This window comes from Trematomus bernacchii, unplaced genomic scaffold (genome assembly GCF_902827165.1).
Source record: "Trematomus bernacchii unplaced genomic scaffold, fTreBer1.1, whole genome shotgun sequence".
Lineage (NCBI taxonomy): Eukaryota > Metazoa > Chordata > Actinopteri > Perciformes > Nototheniidae > Trematomus > Trematomus bernacchii.
In genome coordinates, this window is record NW_022987821.1 from 3,722,766 (window position 1) to 3,745,940 (window position 23,175).

At 42.6% G+C, this 23,175-nt stretch overlaps 3 protein-coding genes across 6 annotated transcripts in view; 2 read left to right on the forward strand and 1 right to left on the reverse strand.

The window, feature by feature from the left end:
- The window catches only part of LOC117499160 (amyloid beta A4 precursor protein-binding family B member 1-interacting protein-like), a 611,089-nt gene that overhangs the window by 165,461 nt on the left and 422,453 nt on the right, over positions 1-23,175 (forward strand). The gene's annotated exons all lie outside the window — the stretch shown is intronic.
- Positions 226-4,679, forward strand: LOC117499155 (ras-related protein Rab-9A-like). Of its 3 annotated transcripts, none has more exons than XM_034151503.1 (3): positions 230-385; positions 2,253-2,283; positions 3,010-4,679. In XM_034151503.1, the coding sequence occupies exon 3, from the start codon at positions 3,058-3,060 to the stop codon at positions 3,679-3,681; it is 624 nt and encodes a 207-aa protein (XP_034007394.1). In that variant the 5' UTR covers positions 230-385; positions 2,253-2,283; positions 3,010-3,057; the 3' UTR covers positions 3,682-4,679. The 3 variants fall into 3 exon arrangements, with proteins under 3 accessions (XP_034007395.1, XP_034007394.1, XP_034007393.1); XM_034151502.1 differs by having other exon boundaries at positions 234-368; XM_034151504.1 differs by lacking the exon at positions 2,253-2,283 and having other exon boundaries at positions 226-368.
- LOC117499147 (neuronal membrane glycoprotein M6-b-like) overlaps positions 5,593-23,175 on the reverse strand; it is a 17,675-nt gene continuing 92 nt past the window's right edge. Inside the window, exons 1-7 of the mRNA XM_034151483.1 lie at positions 23,059-23,175; positions 11,480-11,666; positions 11,192-11,351; positions 10,571-10,739; positions 8,879-8,952; positions 8,731-8,796; positions 5,593-8,256 (exon numbers count right to left, since the gene is read on the reverse strand). The exon at positions 23,059-23,175 is cut by the window's right edge and continues 92 nt beyond it. Coding sequence (XP_034007374.1) covers positions 8,104-8,256; positions 8,731-8,796; positions 8,879-8,952; positions 10,571-10,739; positions 11,192-11,351; positions 11,480-11,666; positions 23,059-23,128 — 879 coding nt within the window. The 5' untranslated portion in view covers positions 23,129-23,175 and the 3' untranslated portion in view covers positions 5,593-8,103. The remainder of the gene's footprint in view (positions 8,257-8,730; positions 8,797-8,878; positions 8,953-10,570; positions 10,740-11,191; positions 11,352-11,479; positions 11,667-23,058) is intronic.

Genomic DNA, 23,175 nt, shown 5'->3' on the forward strand with positions numbered 1-23,175 from the left:
TTGATGTATAATTTAAGCAAATGTACAATTATGAATGTAGAAATTATAATGTGGTTAATTACAAAAATAGTAGTTCTCATAGACTGAATTGTTACCTTTTAAAAAAATCTCCACATATATTTTTGCCACAGTTTACAGGTTTGATTATTAAAAACTTCCAGAACAGCTGTTAGTTTCAGTGTAAAGGGGACAATAAATGGTGCATTCACGGACATCCACATGATGAGGAGGCGTGACTCTCCCCGGTCATGTGAGCGTCACCAGCGGCTGCGGGGCCAGAGAGCAGCGGGGACACCGGAGCGCCATGTCACCGGCGGACAGCAGCACCCTGGCGGGATGGTGGATGGGATTTAACTGGACAGCGACAGGTACAGTTATTAAGATGGTAAAACTTTACATTTAAGTGTCAGAAATCTGTTCTTTCCGTCGTTTTTATCGGTCAGTAAAGTCGCAACTGTTAGCTCACCCATTATCGGACAGCTACACGTTATGGTAAGGCTTCCATTATCGGACATACCTTTTTTTGCTTTGCTTCTTTCAACAATTGTATCTACATGTTAGCGGGGATGCAACACAAGAAAGCAGCTTAAAATAATTAACCATGTGCATAAAAGTGTATGCAGGTTTAGGAGTGATACAAGCTCTTGTTTTGAACCAAATCTGTGCGTCAGTAACTTGAGTCACGGTTAAGCTAACTACATTTAGTAGAGAACAACATAGTCTTGATGAAGCTATGAGAGTAAGATAGCTAAAAACAGCAATTATGGCGCTGTAAAGTCATTAAACAACAGTTTAACATTATTTTGAAAAGTATAAACATCCTATGTACTTGTCACAGTAAGTTTGCAAAGTTACATCCTACTGTAAAATGATTTTTCCACTGCTATAACCCCTGTTAGTTTGATAAATCTTGTTAATTGATATTAAATATGTTATAGGCTCACTCTTATATGGCAAAGCTTTACCATGCTAATTTAGAATAGTGTCTCCTTAACATTAATGGACATTCAATATGTTTAAATGTAATCATGTGTGTGGTTGTTTTAAGGAAGTATTCATGATTGTAATGGAAATAGGCCTTCCAGCATTCCCCTGAATGCAGCACATGACTCCTGTGTGTGTGTGTGTGACTGTTTCCATTCATTCCTGCTTTAATGGCATTTCTGCTTCTTAATAAATGTTTGTGTTTCTCCAGAATGAATGACAAAGACAGTAATGCAGTCTGTGTTTAAAGATTTCAGAACAAAGACATCATTTAGTTTTGCACCTCGGGCTGAACATGCTTACTATTTACTACCAGCTCATGTGACAGTTCATTCATGTCTTTCATCTCTGCAGAGCAGCCTAACCAGCAAGGGATTTGGCCGATTCGTCCTAATTACCTGCAGACTGCATGCACACTCATGTAATATGTTGTGACAGTTGTAGAAGGGATTGCTTTTGTTGTATAGGCTTTATAAATTACATCAAATGTAGTTATATCTCAAGAAAGCTGCCAAATGTCACCTTGTCATAATCTCTTAAATGTGAGGGTTTTACACTTTTCTTTCTCTTCTATGGTAGCTAACTGAATATCCTTCGATTTTGGACTGTTAGTCGAATAAAACAATGCATTACGATAAATCTACTTGAGCTTTAAGAAATAAAAATGGCCCTATAATCTAATAAGAGACACATGTGGTGTATTTTGTATAAAATAAATAGATTTTTGGTGGAGTATTCCTTTAAAAGCAGTTAGTCACAACACAAACACCATTATTATGAAAGTTATTTGTTATTCAGATACTTCTTATATCAATTATCTATCTATAAAATCTATATCTATATCTATTAAAGTAGCTAGAAGTGTGTACATGTAGGCCAATGACAAGTAGAAAGTGTTCTTAGAAGTACAATTTATTTCAAAAGTACATGTAACAGGAAGGTAAACTCACCCACACACACTTGCTGATACGGTGACAGACAGTGATGTATGAGGTGTTGTTCCTCCTGCTCAGACTTCTTCTTCTCAGATTTGTTTTGGTATGTGGGAGGAATGATTGCTATTTAGCTTAAGCTGGTATGTTAAGCATGCATAAATGTGTGGTGTCAGATTAAATTGATGCTAAATCCTCGGATTATTAGTCATCTAAACTGAGCCTGTAGGTGAACTCCTTGAGTGGTGATTTGCAGAGTTGGATTTCATATGTATATATTCTTTTTGCCTTTACCTCTTTTGCCCCTTTGTTAAGTCCTCTCTCTCTGTTTTACAGATTGCTGAAGAAATTCAGATCTGATATACTGGTGAGTTTTAATCTTTTCTTTTTCTTTTCTGTTGTTGAATCACTTTTGGACCCCTCACTTCCTGATCCTGTGATCAGCGTCCATGTGATGTACAGCACGCATGATTTCATGCAAAACACACGGCGTAGGAAGTTCATTAGTTGCGTAGTGTAATCTCTGGGCTGCGGCTGCTTTTAATAGGATTAGTTAACTGACTTGAATCACAGTCAGAGTGGGGGGTCACAGAAAGTTAGACTCCCTCTCAGGCTGATCAAGTGAAAGCTGATGTTTTTATCTCAACTTTATCTCAAGCCAAAGGTAAAACACAATAAAGTCTTCCTGAAGGGAAACCTGACAGGAAGGGTTTGACTAATGCCAACAGTGGTTTGAAACTGCATGGGTACTTATTCTGTAATTGACAAAAAGACATTAGTTATCTTAGATAGTTTTTTTATTTACTGTGACAAGTACGGACAAGGCCTATTCATTTCATGCCATGATTTACAATGCCACCTTTTTTTTTATAGCACACAGAAATACTGATATTTTCACCTCTATCTAATCAATCCAGAACAGGCTTGAAATCAGAAAAATATAGAAGATTTCCTGTTGATATTTCACCCAGCGTACTGCAGCCCTACAGTACATACTGCACTAAGCATTGGTATTATGCACTACATCTGTACAAACACAGCTACTGTCTGTTGTTTTGCTTCTAAATTGAGTTAATTTCTTTGTGCTCCTCAGGTGCTTCCTCTATCATTGGTGTCTCAAAACTCCTAAACTCTCCGAGCCATGACGGCCAAGTCGGCCAAGTCGGCCAAGTCGGCCCTCCTGAAGGTCATCCTGCTGGGCGACGGTGGCGTGGGAAAGTCGTCCCTCATGAACCGCTACGTCACCAACAAGTTCGACTCGCACCTCTTCCACACCATCGGCGTGGAGTTCCTGAACAAGGAGCTGGAGGTGGACGGCCACCTGGTCACGCTGCAGATCTGGGACACGGCGGGCCAGGAGCGTTTCCGCAGCCTCCGCACGCCGTTCTACCGCGGCTCCGACTGCTGCCTGCTCACCTTCAGCGTGGACGACGGCCAGAGCTTCAGCAACCTGAGCAACTGGAAGAAGGAGTTCACGTACTACGCCGACGTCAAGGACCCCGACAACTTCCCCTTCGTGGTGCTGGGCAACAAGCTGGACGTGCCCGAGCGGCAGGTGTCGGGGGAGGACGCCCGGCAGTGGTGTCGGGAGAACGGAGGACACCCGTACTTTGAGACCAGCGCCAAGGATTCTACCAATGTGGCGTCGGTGTTCGAGGAGGCGGTGCGTCGCGTCCTGGCGATGGACGACAGAGCGGATCACCTCATCCACAGCAACACGGTGGACCTGCAGAGGAAGAGCCCCCCCGAGTCCACCTGCTGCTGAGCGGACCCCCAGCAGGTCACCCCCGTGGTGTGAGACTCTGGAGAAAGAGGAACTGGGGTCTGCTCAGTTTTTAGAAGCAATAACTGAACATTTTGTGCCAATATTCATCGTTTTACCACACACGAGACACAACACTCCGAACTCTGATCCAGAACTCTGTGGGGAATGTGCTTTTGAATTTATACAAAGCGTGAATGGACAGTTATTAGACTGATATTTCTGAGTTGTATTGATTTATTTGTCACCAATGAACCTTAAAAAGATGCAGTGTGTGGGCAAACCTGATAGTCTAAAGGCCTTTCGAGCGTTATTGTGACTTTAGTTGAAAAGCTAAGCTATGTCATCTCAAAACAAACTGCCAAAAGTAAAAGACGGTTTTGTCCTCATCAGTCCTCAGATTATTATCTGTTTCTAGATGCAGATAACGTTTAAAATAAAGTGATTTAATACTGATTACTCCATAACAATCAAAACATGATTTTCTCGTCCTTTTTACAAGCAAATTACCATTAGAAAAAACAACATTTACAATGTTTAAATCAGTTTTCTTTACAGTATTAACATGGATAGAAATAGCATTCTTATTATCTTTTCCTCTTGACATACAGCTGATATAAAGGTACCTCAAATTGTATGTGGTCTATCAAATTACAGGTAGAAACCACTCTTTCTGGCACTACATTTTATAGCATAATTTGTTCCAGATAAAAAGATTACTTTCTGTTCTAATTGGAGGATATTGTGTGTTGATATAAAAACCCAGTGATGCCATGATTTAACTTAGTGTTTCTCGAAGGAAGAGTTGATTAGTTCCTGTATTTAAGTATCTATTAATCACTACCCCTCCTCTAACTATAAAAGTGGAGCACAACATGAAACTCTAATTACTCTGTGGCCTTAACATTTCTCATTAAATACTTTCTGTATGGTATATGACTCCCAGTATTTTCTACACTGGTGATAAAGCAGTCCCCATCAATAAAACTGGATAAAATGTATGTGTGTTATTCACGTTTAATGAGCGTAGTTCCCTCTTTTGTCCACAAGAGGGCGCCCGTGTGGTTCCACAGTAACATTGGTAAGCTCCATCTCAAATGGATTTAATGTGCTTTAAACCATAAAATATTCATATATTAATCAGGTTGGAGTTAGGTAGAGCTTTTTCTGGGAATAATGTGGGCTCACTAAGTTATATATTTAATTATTTTGTTTCCTACAGAATTGCTAGGCAAATAAGGCAGATACTGTCTGCATTCACAGAGGTCTAATCAGGCATCAAGTGAAATCACCTGTGTGTGCGCGCGCGTGTCTCTACACAGGAGGCAATCATGTCAATTAGCTTCACCTGTTACTTCTTGATAACAGCCAAGACATGCTTCCAACCTAAAAATACAGGTAGGAGTTTTATTTTTATAAAAATGATTTGTCATTATTTTATATTGTAGAAAAATGTGCTTTAGATACTTTTAACAGAAAACATTTGAGAAATTAATTGATGAGATTACAATGCTCTATTTCTACATAAATAGGGTTGCAACTAACAATTGTTTTAATGGTCTGGTATATAAAATGTCAGGAAATAGTCAAATAAAAGGCTGTGAACATTTCTCATAGTCCAAGAAAATGTATTATTTTGTCTAAAACCAACAGATATTCAGTGATTGATATGGTATAAATATAGGAACAGCAGGAAATCTACATATTTGAGAAGCTAAAAAGTAACTTTATGAGAAAAAGGCAATTTGAAGACGTCAAGTATTAACGTTTCTAAAAGTCCATTATTTGTCTCTATACAAGACCATTAAGAGCCATGTTTTTAATGCCTTAAATATAAGTTTGTTACCATAAACATGAAGTTAAAAATCTAATAATTTTAAAGACCCGAACACAAGAACGAGACAGGAGACAAACGGTGTCACGATAATAAAAAATATCGGTTTTACTAGAGAAGGTTACAAAAATCATCACTATATAGGAGTCATAGAACTATTTCCAACTTAAAAAATCAAACCATAATGAAACACCTACAGGGACTACAATACCATCAAATACAATGGAGTTTTCTTTAGAAAAGAGTGGGTGGAAAGGGTAGGGGGTGTAGGAGGAGGAAGAGGAGGAGGAGGAGGAGGGGGAGGGCAAACACCGCCTACCATAGTTGTCAGAACATTTGACTACACATCACCTGAAAAACTGCAAAGACACAGTCATGTCTCCTTCATGCAAATAACGAGGAAACGACAACACCCTGACACGCATCGTCTTATAGGAAATTGAAGTTTGCCTTTACATCAACCTGGTGGCAAAGCACGTATATTTATCAAACAAAACACACATGGCAATATAGTCCTTTTTTATACAGAATAGACAGCTGCACACATGGACGATACTGACATGCTTCATCTCATCAAATTTTCTTCAGTGTTTTTTAAAGGGGCCCTGTTATGCTCATCTTCAGGTTCATATTATCATTTTTGTCTCTACTGGGACATGTCTCCATGCTTTCATGTTCAAAAAGCTCTTTATTTTTCTCATACTGCCTGCTCTTTTCACCCTCTGTCTGAAACCAGAGCCCAGTCTGCTCTGATTGGTTAACTGGTAACTTAGTTACCCCTTAGAGATGTCCCGCCCCTTAACCTATTACATACAGTGTGTTTGAGTGCGAGCCAATAGAAGCACGAGTGTTACACAGTGATGTCACTATGTTATGGAAGTAAACAAAGGAGGCGTTTCAGGCAGGGTGGGGGGGAGTGTGTGGGAGAGAAACTCCCTCTGGAGGGAACACAGGGATTTTAGCCTTTGCAGACCATTGACATGCACCTATATAACACACTAGAGGGAAGGGAAACCCCAGAAAGCATAATAGGGCCTCTTTGAGGATTGACTAACCAGTGTTCGGTATAGAATATAGTTCATGATATTCAAACAATATCTGATTATAAAATCAATGTATGAAAATTCCTGACTTGATTTATTTCAGAGTGTAAACACTTTCAAAAAAGTCGTTTGGCTGCCCATTGGAGAAAAAAAAAAACCCACAAATAAATCCATAAAATTACTGAATCACAAGATTAATAACCCAGCTGCCTAAAAACTGAGAAAACATTAAAAACCTTCCATATTTATTTTTTCTTTACATTTTAAAATGTGTACGTCACAAGCACCTCAATCCATCGTGTCATATCTTAACTGCACTGCATCCCTCTCACCACGTAACAATTAGTATTTATATCAAATGCAGAACTAGTATTTGAGTGCTAAACACATATCTCAAAGGGTACATTTACATATATCTGTGGAAAAAAGAATAGAAGAGCATGGCGAAACACTGTTCTTCTTATTTTAAGGAAAGTGTACATTTTTTAAGGGTTTAGCTATTTACAGGTGGATTTCATTCAAAAGGAGAAATTTGCAAAAAAAAGTTATAATTGTCACAGGACAGCGTACCAATCCGGTAGATTACGTTTAGCGTCAAAAGAACAAAAGTGGCTAAAATCAGATTTGGTTTGATACCTGAGGTGTGTGTCTGTTTTGTGTTAAAATACCATGTATCTTTGATTTGTTGCCGCTGGTGATAAGTGTAGCTTAAGACTTTAATTGACTTTCTTGCAGAGAGTAAGACGATACCATCCAACCCTTGGCAAGAAAATACGCAAAAGTTCCCTCAAATAAGAAGTTGCTCCACCTCTGGTCTAAATAAAGGATAATAACCATGGCAGAAAAATAAGCTTTTGTCATGTAAATGCTCGGTAATCCTTGAGATACCACATTAGATGTTTCTATGAGACAGAGGGGGGTTGTTAAGGGTCCTTCCTTATTTTTTTGTTTCGTAATAATAGTGCAACAACGTATCGAGCATTAGCAATAAAAAGTCTAAAATGGAGAAGAAAGAAAAACAGTGGCCGCGAAAACATAAAGAAGAAGAAAAGAGTACCTGGCATACTTCTCAGAGAGTATTAAAAAAAACAACAACATTCGTACACATTCGCACAATATATTCATATATATATGCATATAAAACACCAAAAACGAGGAAGTTGGTCGCTGCCTGACGACAGTGAACAATGTTTTTTTTTAATACGGAGCTGTTTTTTTGGCTCCTAGCGCGAGGCCATCACAGCCGGGGCCACGTTCACGAGCCGCCGCCCTAACGCTCGGGGGGGAGACGCTTCTGAACGGACGCTCCAGACCTGAGCGAGCACCCGGCGGGCGAGCTCTCCCGTTCTGAAGCATCTGCCTCCAGCTGCCGCTCCTCACCCTCCACCCTGCTCCCTTCGATGGGAAGGGAGGAGGGTGGGGGACCAGGAGGGGCTCGGGGGACTATCAAACATGGCCGAGGTGGTTTGTTTTAACAGAGGGAGGGGTCGGGTGTCGCGGGGTGGGGGTGTGGAGGTGTGGAGAGGACGCGGTGAGGAGCTCTCCTCCTTATGAGTAGGAGGAGGAGTTCTGGCCCTCCTTGGAGCGCGCCTCCGCCTCCAGGTCCTGGTCGTCCTTGGTCTTGATGTCCTGGTAGTCGTGCGTGGACACGGCGCTCTTCAGGTAGGCCCAGTTAGCGCCCAAAATCATCAGGTAGTGGATCTGGAGAGGAAACACAAGCACTTAAAACAAGGTCAAGTAGTATTGTAGTGTCCCAATAACACACTACACAAATCACCGCACCACTCGGTTAGCAACATGGTATGACGTCAACGTAGGGTGACTTAGATTGTATTACATGGCTTAGTTGAATACTCGATTCTCATTGGGCAATTCGGACATTTCAGAGTTGTACTTTAGACATTTTGTTTGCCCAAATTCCTATCTTCCTATCCTGTAAGCTGGAGCACATCACAGTGCGGAGGGGGCGTTCAGATGATCCACCTCAACATCTGCTTATTGCTTTTTTTAGCATCTCCATTTCCCTGGACGTAAAACAAAGCGGTCCGCCTCCACAGCGGAGTGAAAACACGCTGACCCCGTCTCCTCTCGCTCACGCAGGCTCAGATGTCACCCCTTCAGGAGGACATGCTGACAGAACGTGTGAGCGGAGCAGCACATTATCAGTGATCTTACCAGTGCGATGACGGTGGCTCCGGCGCCGGCGAACGCGACGATGTAGAGGTGGTAGGAGAGGTAGAACTGTGGGGGGGGGGGGGGGGAGACAGAGAGTTAGAGAGAGGAGTTGAAGGGAAATAAAAGAAGGGAAGGGTAGTCCTCTCACCTCGCTGGTGTTACAGATGTCTCCCAGTGTGGCCCCACAAGCTTTTCCCGGAGTGGCGTTCCAGGGAATAATACCTGCAGGATGAGGGAGATCAAACGTCAAGAAGCTTTCTCCTCCCCCGAGACTGCATTAACAATCGGATAAAGATTAAGGAAAAGCGCTGAGCCGATCCCACAAGAAAAATATGGGTCGCTTTTTTACAGTTTTTCAAAACCAGCTAGTGTGTCTCTTTTTTACTTTTTCGCCTTTTCAGCATCATTATAAATAGATAAAAGCTTGGATAATAATTTAGCAGTAATTGGGGTTAATATTTTATAAAGTGTAGTAGCAGGGCGGCAGCAGCATATGTGATCCTCATCCTACTTTGCGAGCGGGCCAGCTGTCCTTCAAATGTGGGTCACACCCCCTACATTAGGCCCTCACACAGATATGCAATCATTGTAGAGCGCTACTGTGCCGCAATACTGCAGCAATGTGGATTTTCATAGAGATCCAATCAGCCTCTCAATAATCTAAATGTATTTGTTGACCTTTTCCTATATAGTGGATGACTTTTCAAGCAGAGGGATACATATGTTAAGTGAAAGGGCGGAGAGCAAGGTAAAGCCTTTTGGATTATTTTCTATATTTTGCAGGTAGAGCTACATGTGTGTGGATGTCATGTGCAAGAACTAATGAAATATTACTGATTGTAAGATGGAACAAATATATCAAAACGACGGTGGCCGGCAACGGACCAATACACTAACATTCGGAGAAAGGTGCTTCACTTTCACAGACGATGCAAATATAAAAACACGTGCAAATGAAGAAACATCTTCAACAACTTTTGTGCTTTTTTTGGGCCAAGTTTGAAAAACATGCATCGTGATGTTTAACACTAAGATACCTGGTCCCTTTTTCGTGCTCATTTGCAACATGTTTCATATAAATATGCATTTTATTTTATATTTTATATGTGTTTTACTTCTATATCTTGCTTCCCTTTTTTGCTTGAAAATATAAAGCCTGTGTACCACTTCAGTAATCAAAAAGTGATTGAAATGACGCACTTGTTAAAGTAAATGTAATACTATTTACTTTTTAGATGAAACACCACATTTCCCATAAACCTTTTATTTGCAAAAATGAAAGCTGAATAAGTGAAGTAACTTCTTAAGTGTGATATTGAGCCTTAAAACATATTTTCTTTCAGTTAAATTGGTGTTTTATTAACCAAGTTTGAAATGGTGATTGCACAGCTGATCCCAATGACCTGTGATCAGAGGAGGAGCCTCCATGAGCTCAGCTGTGCAGACACAGAGCGGTTAAAGGAGAGGCTGCACTCACACCACTCTGCAGGACACTGGGGTTTATTAGAATACAGAAAAACATAATTGGACGGCCACGAGGGAAAAATCCAACTTTGAATTCTGATAAACAGCTCTTTAAATTCCCTTTAAAGAGGCCCTCTTGTGCTTTTTGGAGCTCTGGTTTCAGACAGAGGGTGAAAACGGTTCAGCACAGGCTGTATGAGAGACATCAAGAGCTTTTTGAACATTAAAGCATGGACACATGTCACAGTAGAGACACTACATACTGATATGAACCTGAAAATGTTTCAAGCCGTACCCAGAGAAATACTAGCTGAAGATTAAGTGGCACACGAGAAGATAAATGAAAAGAGAAATGAGTGTATGTGGGGCAGCGTACCGTACTGCCTGACGTCCACACAGATGGACTCAGGCGAAGTGATGTTGGCTTCAGGAGACCTCATGGCAGAGCAGGTAGTCCACATGTTGAAGAAGAGGAAAACGGGAATAGCCGTGAATCCGAAAATGGCGAGGAAGGCCAGGAACAGGATGTAGGTCAGGAACATGAACTGAGGAGGAGAAATAAAACAAGAGATTAATATCATGTCCTTTTGAGTCCCCCACAAGTTTTCAAAGGAGGTTAATATCATTCCTTTAAGACATTTAGAGTCCGTGTCTAAGCTAATGTTACTGGACATCTGCAGCAATTAGTGTAATAAGGCCAGAAAGGACAAACTGTGCCAGAGTTACCCTCAAGGGCTGGCAGTGTGTGTGTGTGTGTGTGAGTGTGTTTGCATATGTCTTCCTTTACGAGTGTGTCCATAAAGTGTGTGATTGTGCCCAGCAGCTCTTACAGTGTTCAGGCTTGTAACTTGTAAATGTCTGCTTTGTGTTCCTTTTTTATAAGCCAGGACCTTATAACATCAAAGTGATCTAATCTAGAGGGTTTCATCTGTATCTGGGTCAGCGGGTGTGATGATTTGCAGCAGCTGCCCCCGCGTGTGTGTGTGTGTGTACATACGAAGGCGGTGATGCAGCGCCCACACGCGGTGGTCTTGAAGTCGCTCTGCAGCTCCTTCTTGATGGCGCTGGTGGTGTAAAAGCCCTCAGCCAGCAGGAGGATGGCGTACACGAAGAAGAAGGAGGCGATCCCGTAGATGATGTACTGAAGGATCTGGATTCTAAAAACACACACAGAAAAAACATCTTTGGTCGAGATATTCGCTAACAGTTTGGCAGTATATTCAATTGCAAGGCCACTGAATCCTTTCACGGTGCCAAGAGCTCATCAATGATTCATCCTGCTTACACCGTGGTGAGGGTGGCGTGGTCCGTGGTCACCGTGGAGAAGTGGTTCTCCAGCATGGTCAGGGTGCCGCCCAGCGCCACGTGGCCGCACCCGCAGAACAGAGCCACGCCTATGAAGCACAGGATGGTGGCCACCAGAGAGGCGTAGGGCACCCCCCCCAGACACTTGATGCAGCACTCGAAGCATCCTACAAAGAGAGAGAGGAATAAACCACTGATGCAATACTTTCCTGAAGTTATGGGTCAGATTTTGACAGTGAAAATGCATGCTTTGAACCATCAGGAGCAAACCGGGCACACTGCAGTGTCTCATACGGTGGCTCGGTGATGACACTCACTGCAACGCTTTTTTTCGCATGTGCAGAAACATGAGTGATCTTCGGCTGAATGCGTGTACAGCGAGAGCGTGAACAACACTTCTCCCTGTAAGCACGTCGAGCGGCTAATCATAGCATGGTCCTCCGTTAGTGTGCGTTCACTGAGCTCAGCTGGGAGCGCTGAATATTACATGTCAGCTGCACTACATGCTCACAAAAAAAAGACCCATCTCCCTTTTGTCTTTGAAGAAACATTTCACGTGCATGAATATCTCATGAACTCAGTTTTATTTCAAAATTAAAGTCCTTTTCTAGGGCATCAGTGAGGTGATTTTAGAGCAGCAAATACTGAAGATTACTAGGTTTCTCTTGCAGATGAAAGTCAGGATAAGACTCGTGTTTGGCTTCATTTACTTTTGGTTTTCGGTGCAATTTAAACTTGAAACTTGGTCTGCACATCTTGCATGTATTTGAGAGCTTTTTATGCGTTTTCACATCTTTTAAATGATGATAAACGATGGACAGTTATCGCTTGTGCTTGAGCAGTCTCTAAAGAATGATGGTGATGAATTATTTGTTTATTTTTCACATTAAGCGCACGGGAAACACGGGTCTTTCTGCTCTCATCAGAGGGAAGAAGAGGGAAGATGAAACATTGAATTGAGCGCAGGAGCCGCATCTTATATAACAGCCGTTAAAAATAGCTCCTTCAGCAAAGCAGGAAGTTATTCTGCCGTGAAAAAACAAAGACAAAACGAACTGTCTCTTGTGTGTGTGTGTGTCATTTTGCTGTTTCCATGACAACCTGCTCCATTTGGCACATCTGAGGCATCATCATTAGTGTTCAATGTTCAGAAGAAGTTTGTTGAATCCAAATGTTTCTTGCCGTGAAGCCTACGAATTCACAGGCGACCACGTGACAGGTCCGCTGTGCTGCGTTCAGGTCCGGTCGTGTTACACGTTGATATTGACAGGTTTAAAAGAGCTGATTGATTCCCTGCTGAGGAGGAGTCATCGATAGCTTCACTACTGGGATCAGGTTTCTCAACGTGAACAGTTACATGCACAAAAAACCTAAAACTTAGACTTAAAGGGGCGTTCATGTGCACTAACCCTTCAGTACAGATAAAGATTTACAGTAATATGTGACTATATTAAGGACTTTTTAATATGCTTCCAAAAAATGGGATTATTAACCATGACAGTCAGTAGATTTTAAGATGTACCACCTTTATCAGTCTTAAAGTTTTTTCCGATAAGAGCCGAGGCTTGTATCTGACCTCTGTTTGGGATAACGTGCCCACACATATTGAGAACGCCCCTCGCTCCGTGTCTGAGTGAATGAAAAGCTGTGAATTTAAGATGCTCCTGTGCGCTGCCGGTGAAGACCGCGCGTTGCGTAACCAAACAGTTGCATAATAGATCCAAATCCTATTAATGTTAATGAAGAAAGCGGGCTGATGGAGAGGTGGAGCTGATAAGGCTGGATGGCTGTAAAAAGAAATCTGAGCCCAGAAAGAGGCCAGGTCTCGGGGGGATTGCAATGGACTCACTGGTACTATGAGGACCGGGAGGCTGTTGAGAAGCTGCAGCGCTCAAAAACAACAAGTATTTTCATTTGGAGAAGAGAATAAGACATGAACGTGAGATATAATCCTGCTCTTTCAAATGCAAATCAGGAGTGACCTGCCTGCTATCTTGATATCCATGGGCTTTACCTCATTGCATTTGTTTTAAGAGAATACTTTGGAGTTTAAAAGAGCATGACTGGTATTTAAAGCTCCTGCTGTTCCCCATGCAGCTTCCTGTTTGAACTCCCAGGTTTCTTTTAAACACTGAGCGGGGCTCTCATCCGGTCCGCCTGAGGGCTGTGTGACCGTTTGTCAGCCTCAGTTTTAAAGTGCGCTAATGGGAAGCAGACAGGCCGGAGTGGTCAGCTCCAGCCGGCCCTAATGGAAATCAATGGGCTATTCATTAGAGAATTTAGGTGACACACAGAGGCCGGCCCATCGCTCCCGTTTTATACCTCGCTGCATCTCAGTGCATCTCAGTGCCTCTCGTATCGCTGCTCCTTCTATGAAAGATGGCTGCATGCCCACGCAGTGCTTACAGTGAGCCAGCTGGAGTTAATCGCTGAGACAATATGTAACGCTCCTGCTGCATCATATATCATCTCAACAATCCCAGACCAAGGACGACACACAGGTTCCTGGGAGCACCGCGGCTGGATCGCCTATATCCAAAATGCTGTTGTCACCTCAAAACTAGGAAGTGTCCCCGTGCTTTAATTAGGATTTCAATTAGCAGAGTTGGACAGATAGAGGCTGGCTCTTAGAGAGAGAAGCAACGAGTGGTAGTGAAAGCAATAGGAGTGTGAAAGGAGAGGAAGGAAGAGATCGATGAAGAGCGAGCGGAGGAACAAAGGGAAGGAGGTGAAGAAAGCGGCAGAGGATGAATCGAGGATGAACAGAGAGAGAGAAAGTGTAAGCGATGAAAAGCAGTGCTTGGCCCCAGGGCAGGCAAATAGCAGTTGCTATAGCAACGTGTTACCCACACGACCCAGTTCAGCGGTAGCGTCGTCCTTCGCTTCACACACACACACACACACACACCGATGAAGAGTGATGTAACCTCAATGAAAAAGATTAGTGCTAAACGGTGACATAAACTAACAGCACAGGGTGTGGAAGCAAGTGAGGATGAGGTGCTACAGTATGCTGGTCGGGTTTCTGGGAAAAGTGGGTCAAACATAGTGTATTGTTTGACATGAACGAGAGGGGTGGAGGAAAGAATATTGCCTTATTTTATGATTTCTGCACCAACTTTAAATGTCTGTGTTTGAGATGTTCCCTCGGCCTCAGGATTCCTTGTTTAACTCACAAAATAGCACTTCCAAAAAGCCATCTTCCACAGCAGCAGAACATTCAGTCAGAACAAAACCTTCATTTTCTTTTTTTGTGTCTTTTTTCATTACATTCATATCTTCTGAATAGACAAGAGACATGTTCAGAGCAGTCATTGTTCGAGACGTCTCGGCTGCTGACGTCCTTTGTAATTAAGTCTGCTTCCTGTCAATCACATGACACCCACACGTTGAACAGTGACATAATCCCTAAAATGCACGTGGTCTTCCACACTAATATGGTCCTATTAGGTCTGAACTAGAAGCGTTTGCATTGAAAACAATGATCTGAATCTGAATTGATGTGCTTTATTTGTCCAGTAACATTGATTTTCATGCTGCGACGACTATAAATCAGATTGAAATACAAACTGAGAGGAGATTATTAACTGTACAACCCAGTGGCACTGCATGATTATCGCCAACTGTTAGTGCGCACAGTGCGTCTGCCAGGAATAACAGCGTTAATAAAGCTTTGTGAATATTTCAGCGGCCGGTCTGCTCCCCGCCTGCGGCTCTACTCCAATTTAAAAGTGCTGTATTCATTATGGGGCAATTTCCTCGTGGTGCATTATGGGTAGATTCCCACTAGAGTTGAGGAGGATGTCAGAGACAAAGAGAGATGGGCAGAAAAGAAAAAGGGGAAGGTGTGAGAAAGTAAAGAAAGAGAACGGAGGGAGATGGACGGCTGCGTCTCCTCTGGTCGAGATGAAAAAGAAGCCCCATCTGTTTGATGGCAGCACACACACACACACACACACACACACGCACACGCACACGCACACGCACACGCACACGCACACGCACACGCACACAGACACACACACACACACAGACACACAGGAACCTAAAACCTCATAACTTCAGCTTGGCAGATTTCTGTCTTTCCACTTCAGCTATAAAAAATTCAAAAAGAAATTCATCCTCAAAGAGTAAAAAACAAATCTATGTTTCCTCAAAAAGTAATCCTACCTTGGGTCTTACTTTTGTTGTTTTTTTGACAACAAAGTAGTTTCTCAAGTATCTGAAGACTCAGAATGGTGAAGATCTTTCATTATAAGCTACTTGGTCAGTTTAAAGGTTTATGCTTGCTTTGTCCAAGATTCTAAATCCGGGATTGGCTGCAAAGAACTGTCAGATTGATGAGAAAATGACATTATTTCGCACTTTATTTATTCCCAAAGTAAACATTTTCCTGACGAGTTATTGGTCTCAATCTCTAGTTTTAAATCTTATTCAATATACCATGATGGGAAATTAGGGAATGATGGTCTCATTTAGAGTTGAATAGATGAAAAAGCAGAGATTGCTCTACTGGATATCTGACATCATCTTTTGCAGCCTGTATACAGCATGTTCAAAAAGCTGGCTGGCATTCAGGAGATGCAAATTGTTTCCTGTCTCATCTGATAACCAACACATTGCCATCGGGAAATGTTTTCAGCTTTGATCAAGAGAACACAATATTTTCCAGGTAACAGGATGATTGCAGCAGCCACCAATGTTTCATTTTGTTCCCACGGTACACAAGTGACCCTAATCTTCTGTTTGAGAGAAACTCTTGGCTGTGTATGCCAGCATTACGAGGCCACAAGGTCAGCATCTGGCCGGGCGTAATTGAGCATGATGGACTCTCAATCCCCGCTCTGCTGCTGCGTGATCAATACTGTTATCCTGCTGATCTTCTGGATGTTGGTTTCTCCATTTCTGTGGCCAATATGGGCTCAGCCTCTGACAGCTGGATGCAGGACAACAACACAAATCACATTAAAGCACAGCAGAGGAAGGGTAACTTCACATAAAGCTATGCTACATTAAATATTCATCTACGCTGTGTGAGTTAAGTTGTCTCTTGGTGTTTGACTAACGCTGCAACTAAAGTGCCTTTACACATCTTTAATGAGTGTGCAGGCCCTGATTTGTACTGTATGTTTTTTTCCTTTACGTATGATGCAACAAAGCTGTACTTATTTCCTTTGGTGGTAGATTGAGGAAAGAACATTAACAGCAGATGATTAACCAGGTGTATTTAGAAGTGCCTGGCTGTAGTGTGCAGAGACAGTGGACTAAAGCAGAGATGGCAGATCTCCACTGAACACCTTCACAGTGTGAAACTGTCATCTCTGATCTTGTGAACATTAGAGCGGGTTCACCTGTCCTCAGCTGCAGCGTGCCGACTCAGCGGAGCCATTACTTTGAGTTTTGTTCCACCTAAATGTGAAATGGCCCCTGTGGACAGGAGTGGCGTGCCGTCGGACTGAATGGCTCAGCGGTTACGCAACACACTTGGCTAATGTCACTTTCCCTGAGATGTCAAAGAAGTCCGTGGCCCTCTTCTGGCCTCTCCACCTCCCCCCCCTCCCCCCGATGTGATAGTGGAGAATTACTTTCCAGCCGCCTCCGGGGATGCACAAGAACAATGTGTGTGTTTGAGTGTGTGTGGCACCAGAGCCTAACTAAGCATGTACTCTCCGATATATGTTACTAAAGAGCAGAGGTGAAATGTAGCTAATAACGTCTCCTGAATGGGCCGTTCTGCATAACGAGAACTTCTACTTTTGCTACTTAATTGATTTTATGATGCTAATACTTGACTTACATAACTTAGTATTTACACTGTATTTCTCAGAGTCTCATTTACAGCAACACAGATACACTTTCTGTGTACTTCATACAGGCCTTGTCACATATCCATGGCTAACCATGACTGGTGCTTGATCGGCATCACGCTCATTATGGGCCGTGGAGGAGAGGAGCAGATTGGGCGTCAGTGGGTGATGGAGGGAGGAGGTTGGCATCTCTCAGGAACATGGCATGCTGCGCCATCCTGACACTTGCTGCTATTCATACACCCACTGCAGACCGGGTTCAGACCATAGACTGTAGAGGTTCACACATGGAGGAAAACATGGCGGGTGTCAAACTGTAATCTGTTGCTTCCTTCGAGGGCTTCACGGTTATTTTTAGTATCTTTTACCATTAATCATTTAGTCTATCAGATGATAGAAATGTGGCGCAGGAATGAGTCCAAAACCTGAGGCACACATTTGAGCACTTCCTGTCATCACGTAAGGAAGTTGACGCCTATACTGGTTTTAATGGTCAAATTGCATGAGACTATGAGAAAATTGCCATAATTCACACCGAAATTGTCAGAAAACAATGTTATGAAATCAAAATGTTATGATTTATTGGTAGTTTTAAGGGATTTTCCCCGAACTCTGTCAAGATTCATGCAGAAAGAACCTGACAGAAGACCACAGCCATTCTAAATACAGCTTGGTTTATGAATATTCAAGTGGAAAAAGTGCATTGAAATATAAATGTGGTCTCACTGTAGGGACTCAGAGGGCTGAATATAAACAGCGTACTACGAGGTCTCGCCCACATATGTGCACAGAGCACTAAAATAGAGCTGTTCCTTTAGTGCAGGCAAAGCACCGACACACAGACATTCCCCTAAACCACTCCGGGTCGCTGACACGTAAACAAACACACACACACACACATTCATATCCAGATGGAGGCTGACAGCAGGCTTTGGGCAAATGGCTTCAAATGAGGAACACATGAGCCTCTCCCTGTGTGACGGCTTTCACATGCTCCTGCAACCTCACACACCTCCGGGGCCAGAGGAGAATGGGCGTGAGTGTGTGTGTGTGTGTGTGTGTGTGTGTGTGTGTGTGTGTGTGTGTGTGTGGGAGATAACCAGGAGTAGCTGGACAAGACAGGAAGAGAAGAGCAAGAAGGAGGAAAAAGGGAGATTGTACAAGCATTGTGTGTGGGAGATTTCTTCTTCTTGATATTCTCATTGAAAAACTGTAGAGAGCCTAAGTGAGAGGTGGTTATGTGTAACAAAGACAAGTAGGATGCCCAAAACAGCGAGAGTACACACTAGAGTGTGTGTGGGTGTGTGTGAGAGAAAGGCACAATGAGAGTTTGTCCAAATCAGCTTCTATTACAGTCAGCGTTACACATGTTTGTCCTGGATCGACACGCAGTTTGGCAAATAGCATCCAGGTAAACACTCTGGTGGGGGGTACGTCCAAACTTATAAGGCTTTCAAAAGTTGAATATTCAGACAAATACATCAGTGAGAAGCATTTGAGGATTTGTGTGTGACAGCGGTGATTTGCTTCACTTCAGGTCTGGCCACCTTCTAATATTTACTGTACACTTGGAATGTTGTGCAAATACAGGTGTGAAAGGGACTATTTATCACAGCAATGATCCATGAAAGATATCATGTTTTGTGTAATCTTAAACAAGTTGTGTTGTAAGGTCAGAACAGCAGGGAAGGTGGCCTGTCCAATATTTATGAGCAACACAAACTAAATGTCAGGATCAAACAGAGGATGGCATTTGGATTCAGCCCTCCTCCTGGACTCAGCTGGATCACAGTTTAAATGACCCTTGTATCTTCCTGGAGGATAGGCCAGGTCTCTCTCACTCATTGGAGTAAAGTCTGGTGATTTAGTTTGATAAAATGTCAGACAATATTGAACAATAACCATTACAATTTCCCAGAGACAGACTTGACACCTTTAGTTTGTCAAACAACCGTCAAAAGCCAAAGATATTTGATTATATTTTTGGGAAAACTAGCACATATTCACATTTTAGGAGGTGGAACCAGAGAATCTTTTATTTACTTTGTGTCAATGTACTTATTCAGTGGTTACCGCCTTTTGGGTCTGGCTTATTCGCTTTTGGATTGGTTCATTTTAAGGATTTGTAGAGTCCCAGAGAGGTAAAATATATGCAGAATATCACAGAAAAGATAGGTAAGAATAATGTGAAATATCTAGATGCAATCATTTTCAGATTTGGAGCTTGGTTACCTATGGACTAATCCATTAAAATGTATAGTTTCAGCTCTTTGAATGTGAGTTATAGCAATAAAACCAACCCAATATTAAAGGAAACAGCCATTTGTTGTTATACATTGAACAAATACTCGTATTTTACATAAATGCACTATTCCTTTAAAGGTTAACTTGATTTGAAATCAGTGTGGAACCATCTTGCAGTCCCTCTCTAGCTCTTAATATGCTCCTCTGCTCAGGTCGTCACAGATTTTACATAAAAACCATAGAAACGATGAGAGGCTGATTAGCAGGAAGTCTCTCTTTGTGCTTTGAGGCTGCAGCACCGCTCTGCCCCTCCACGCAGAAAATTCATCAAAACCTGCACCCATCCAGACGATGATGTAATCTCTTACGGTTCTCATCTGAACATCATAACCAACCGAGCCAGCAGGGCCTTATGCAAGAGCAACGCACACACACACAGGGAAGAAGAAAGGTGTGAACAGGACAATCATTTGCAACAAAGGGGACAGCACCGCTGATGTCTCGTTATCCGAGTCCTGAGCACAAGTGTCGCTCCGCAGACATGCAGATTACAGATTATTATTATCGGGCGCAATCAGGCAAAAAAGATCAACCCATACCCACAAACAGCAGCAGGATTAGAGCATAAACCCTGCCTGTGTTCACTTTCCTGTTAGTAATTACTCTCCGCTCATGCACCGAGACACAATAGGGTTGCAATCAAGAGCTGTTTACCGTAATGTAGGCAGCTAATCAACAACAGCAAGACTGTGAACGCAACACCTGATGCTAACACATGAGGTGAACAGAGGTCAGCCAGATGTGGAATCAAATCATACGTATGCAGGTAAAAGAGACCCACTATAACTGTTTAGCCTCACTAAGGATATTTGTAGTGTTTTATTTTTCATTCATTTTGGCTCTTTTAAGACATATGGCATGCATTTTGGCAAGGTTGTGAGGTTATTCTTTCGAGGTTTGGAAGTCTAACCCTAGCTCCTTTATTAGAATGACGGCATCTATACAGAAAGTAGTTTCCTGTAGTGACGGGGTTTTATTTTGAAAGGATTTCGTGCATATAACGTGCAGGATTTGTCATGTTTTGTTGAAAATGCACAAAAAAAGTGGAATAACTTTCTAAATAACCGTTGTATCAGGATACACACTGATACAGAAATGTTGGTGCCAATATGTTTGGGCACATCTGAGGCTTGCCTTAACGTTGAGATGCTGCAGAAAATCTAAGATGATTCCCTGTTGGATATTTTCACACACATCGGTTCATTGTCACGTCATGCATCTGGGAGTTCTGTAATCCCAAACATAGTGAGGAAGAGGAGGCAGCTCAAGCTCCTTACATGACTCTCGCCTTCTTGCCTCCACTGTAAGTCTTCAGCTTCTAAACAGATGCTGTAAGCTTATGGTCACATTCCAGAAGTCAAAGACACACACAAATGATTACACCGATAAATAGGCCATCCTCCAATCCGGTCTATTTCTGTCCGGTGGTGTGGGGGGGGGGGGGGGTGCACTCGGTTGCGCAACACCACACCTGGAGCACCACAGAAGAAGAACAACATAAAATGGTGATTAAGGAATTCAGAGGGTTAATTGCTCATTTTAAATATGGCCCTCCTCCTGTTCAACCGTCCTCAGGGTCTTTAAACAAACTTGCCCACTCTCTCAATTAAAGTAGCATGATGAAGGCCCTCGCTGTGACGATGCCTCAGGAGACGATGATGTAATGTATTTTTAAAAGCATCCCGGACCCCCGCTCTCCTGAGCCTTACGTCTTACTCAAACTGTGACCCAGCAATATTACAGAGTCCAAGGAGTGCTGCAGGAACGACAAAAATATTTATGACCTTTTACAGAAAATGGTGTGAGTGCTGACATTTAAAAGTCACAAAAAAATAACATCGAGGTAGAAATCTGAATATTTGCATCCAAATTAGCAAACTTCCACGTCAGTTTTTACTCCTAGTGCTAAAAACATTTCAATATCTTCCCTAGTAGTAACATTATGTAATGCTGGAGCACATTTTCTTAATTTTATACTAAAATACTTCTTTTTTATCATGCTGGAGCCAAAAATCCTAATATTTGCTTCCCAAAAACTTCAATTTGACCAATTTTTCTTCCAACATAGTGTCATTTGGTAATGCTGGAGATAATTCTGAATATCTAACTTAACATGGTGTATTTCCATGCCATTTCGTAACATTTGCTGAAGCCAAGTCACTTCAAATATGTGTCTTTTCCAATGCATTACCTTCACTTGAACACATCTGCACACATAAGTGAGTAAAGCCGGGGAAACACTGGCTGTTACTGAGAGGTGAGTTTGTGTACAGCCCTCAGGCCGATGCATGCACTCTGACTTGGTTTCAGCTCTCTGACAGCCAGCAGGGCATCAGGCGAGATCAGCTGCAACCCTCTGCACTGATGTGTACATAAAAAGCAAACTGACCTCCAATCATCAACAATGATGCTATCCTGGTGATTTAGATACAACTGTCATCTGTACATTCAAGATACCCATTGAAAAAACTGTAAAAGTGGCTCCACTATCATCACTGCTGTCCCTAAACAGAAGGGTGTGATATTTTTACTATAAGACAAATCCACTCTGTATGGGCGTGAGTCCACCAGTGCACACACACACACCTACATTTCTCCAACACACACCTTCAGCAGAGAGGCAGCAACAGTTTGTTTGGACACAGTCGACTAATTTATGACTGGATTTGGTCAAAAACACATTTATTGCTGAATTTATTTAGATTGCACCCATTCATATTGGTTTAATGAGCATGCACGTGTGCCATTAGATGATGGTAATGGGCTTGTTGCATGCCAGGATTGAATGTGTGCACCCCCCATTAACATGTCTGAGGGGTTGTGACCGATGGACACAAGCATCAATGGTGCACCTTGCAGCCTCCATGCATCAACACACCGCTGCTCCTACAACACACAGAGGCTTCATATATTGCAGCAACGTCGACTAATCAGATGACGGATCGGACACTGTTGGGGGGTTGAAGGGATAAAGGGGGTGGGGGGGGAGATAATAATCGAGGCTGCTGCTGCTCCACACCTGAAACAATGCAGCCGTGCACACGCAGCGCGCCGCCTCCACTAACCCTCCATCAGCCGCTCATTAGGCAGAAATAAGCTCGTGAGTGTTAAAGCAAATTGGCATTAATATATGCACCATAAAACCAGCCCGTGCACAAACCCGCCCACCCATTCTCCACCATCTCCAAATCCCCCTCTGTGTAAAGGGGCCAGATAACGCAGAAAACGTCAAATGTACGCTTCTTTTGTGGGACTAATCATTCGTATGCGTTCAGATTGAACTAGAAATAGGTGAAATGCTAAAAAAGGAAGAGAAAAAAAACATCGCTATTGTCTCAAACGAGAAGCCATTGCAAGTAGGTTAAACCGCTCAGGCTGGCGCAGACGCAAATGTCTCCAAAGAGAAATGGAGAAAAACGCGCAAATGTCAGCGGGTGCTCGCGCCTACCTTTGCTCTCCTGTGTCTCCTCCTGAGTCTCCTCCGCGTTGGACTCCATGGCCGGCTTTGTCCCATCCATTATTGTAGAGGAATATAGTCTCCTTGTGGCTCTGGTACCTTACAGTG

Excerpts from the sequence above, each read along its gene's own strand:
- LOC117499155 (XM_034151504.1), top strand. The coding sequence starts at position 3,058 with ATGACGGCCAAGTCGGCCAAGTCGGCCAAGTCGGCCCTCCTGAAGGTC.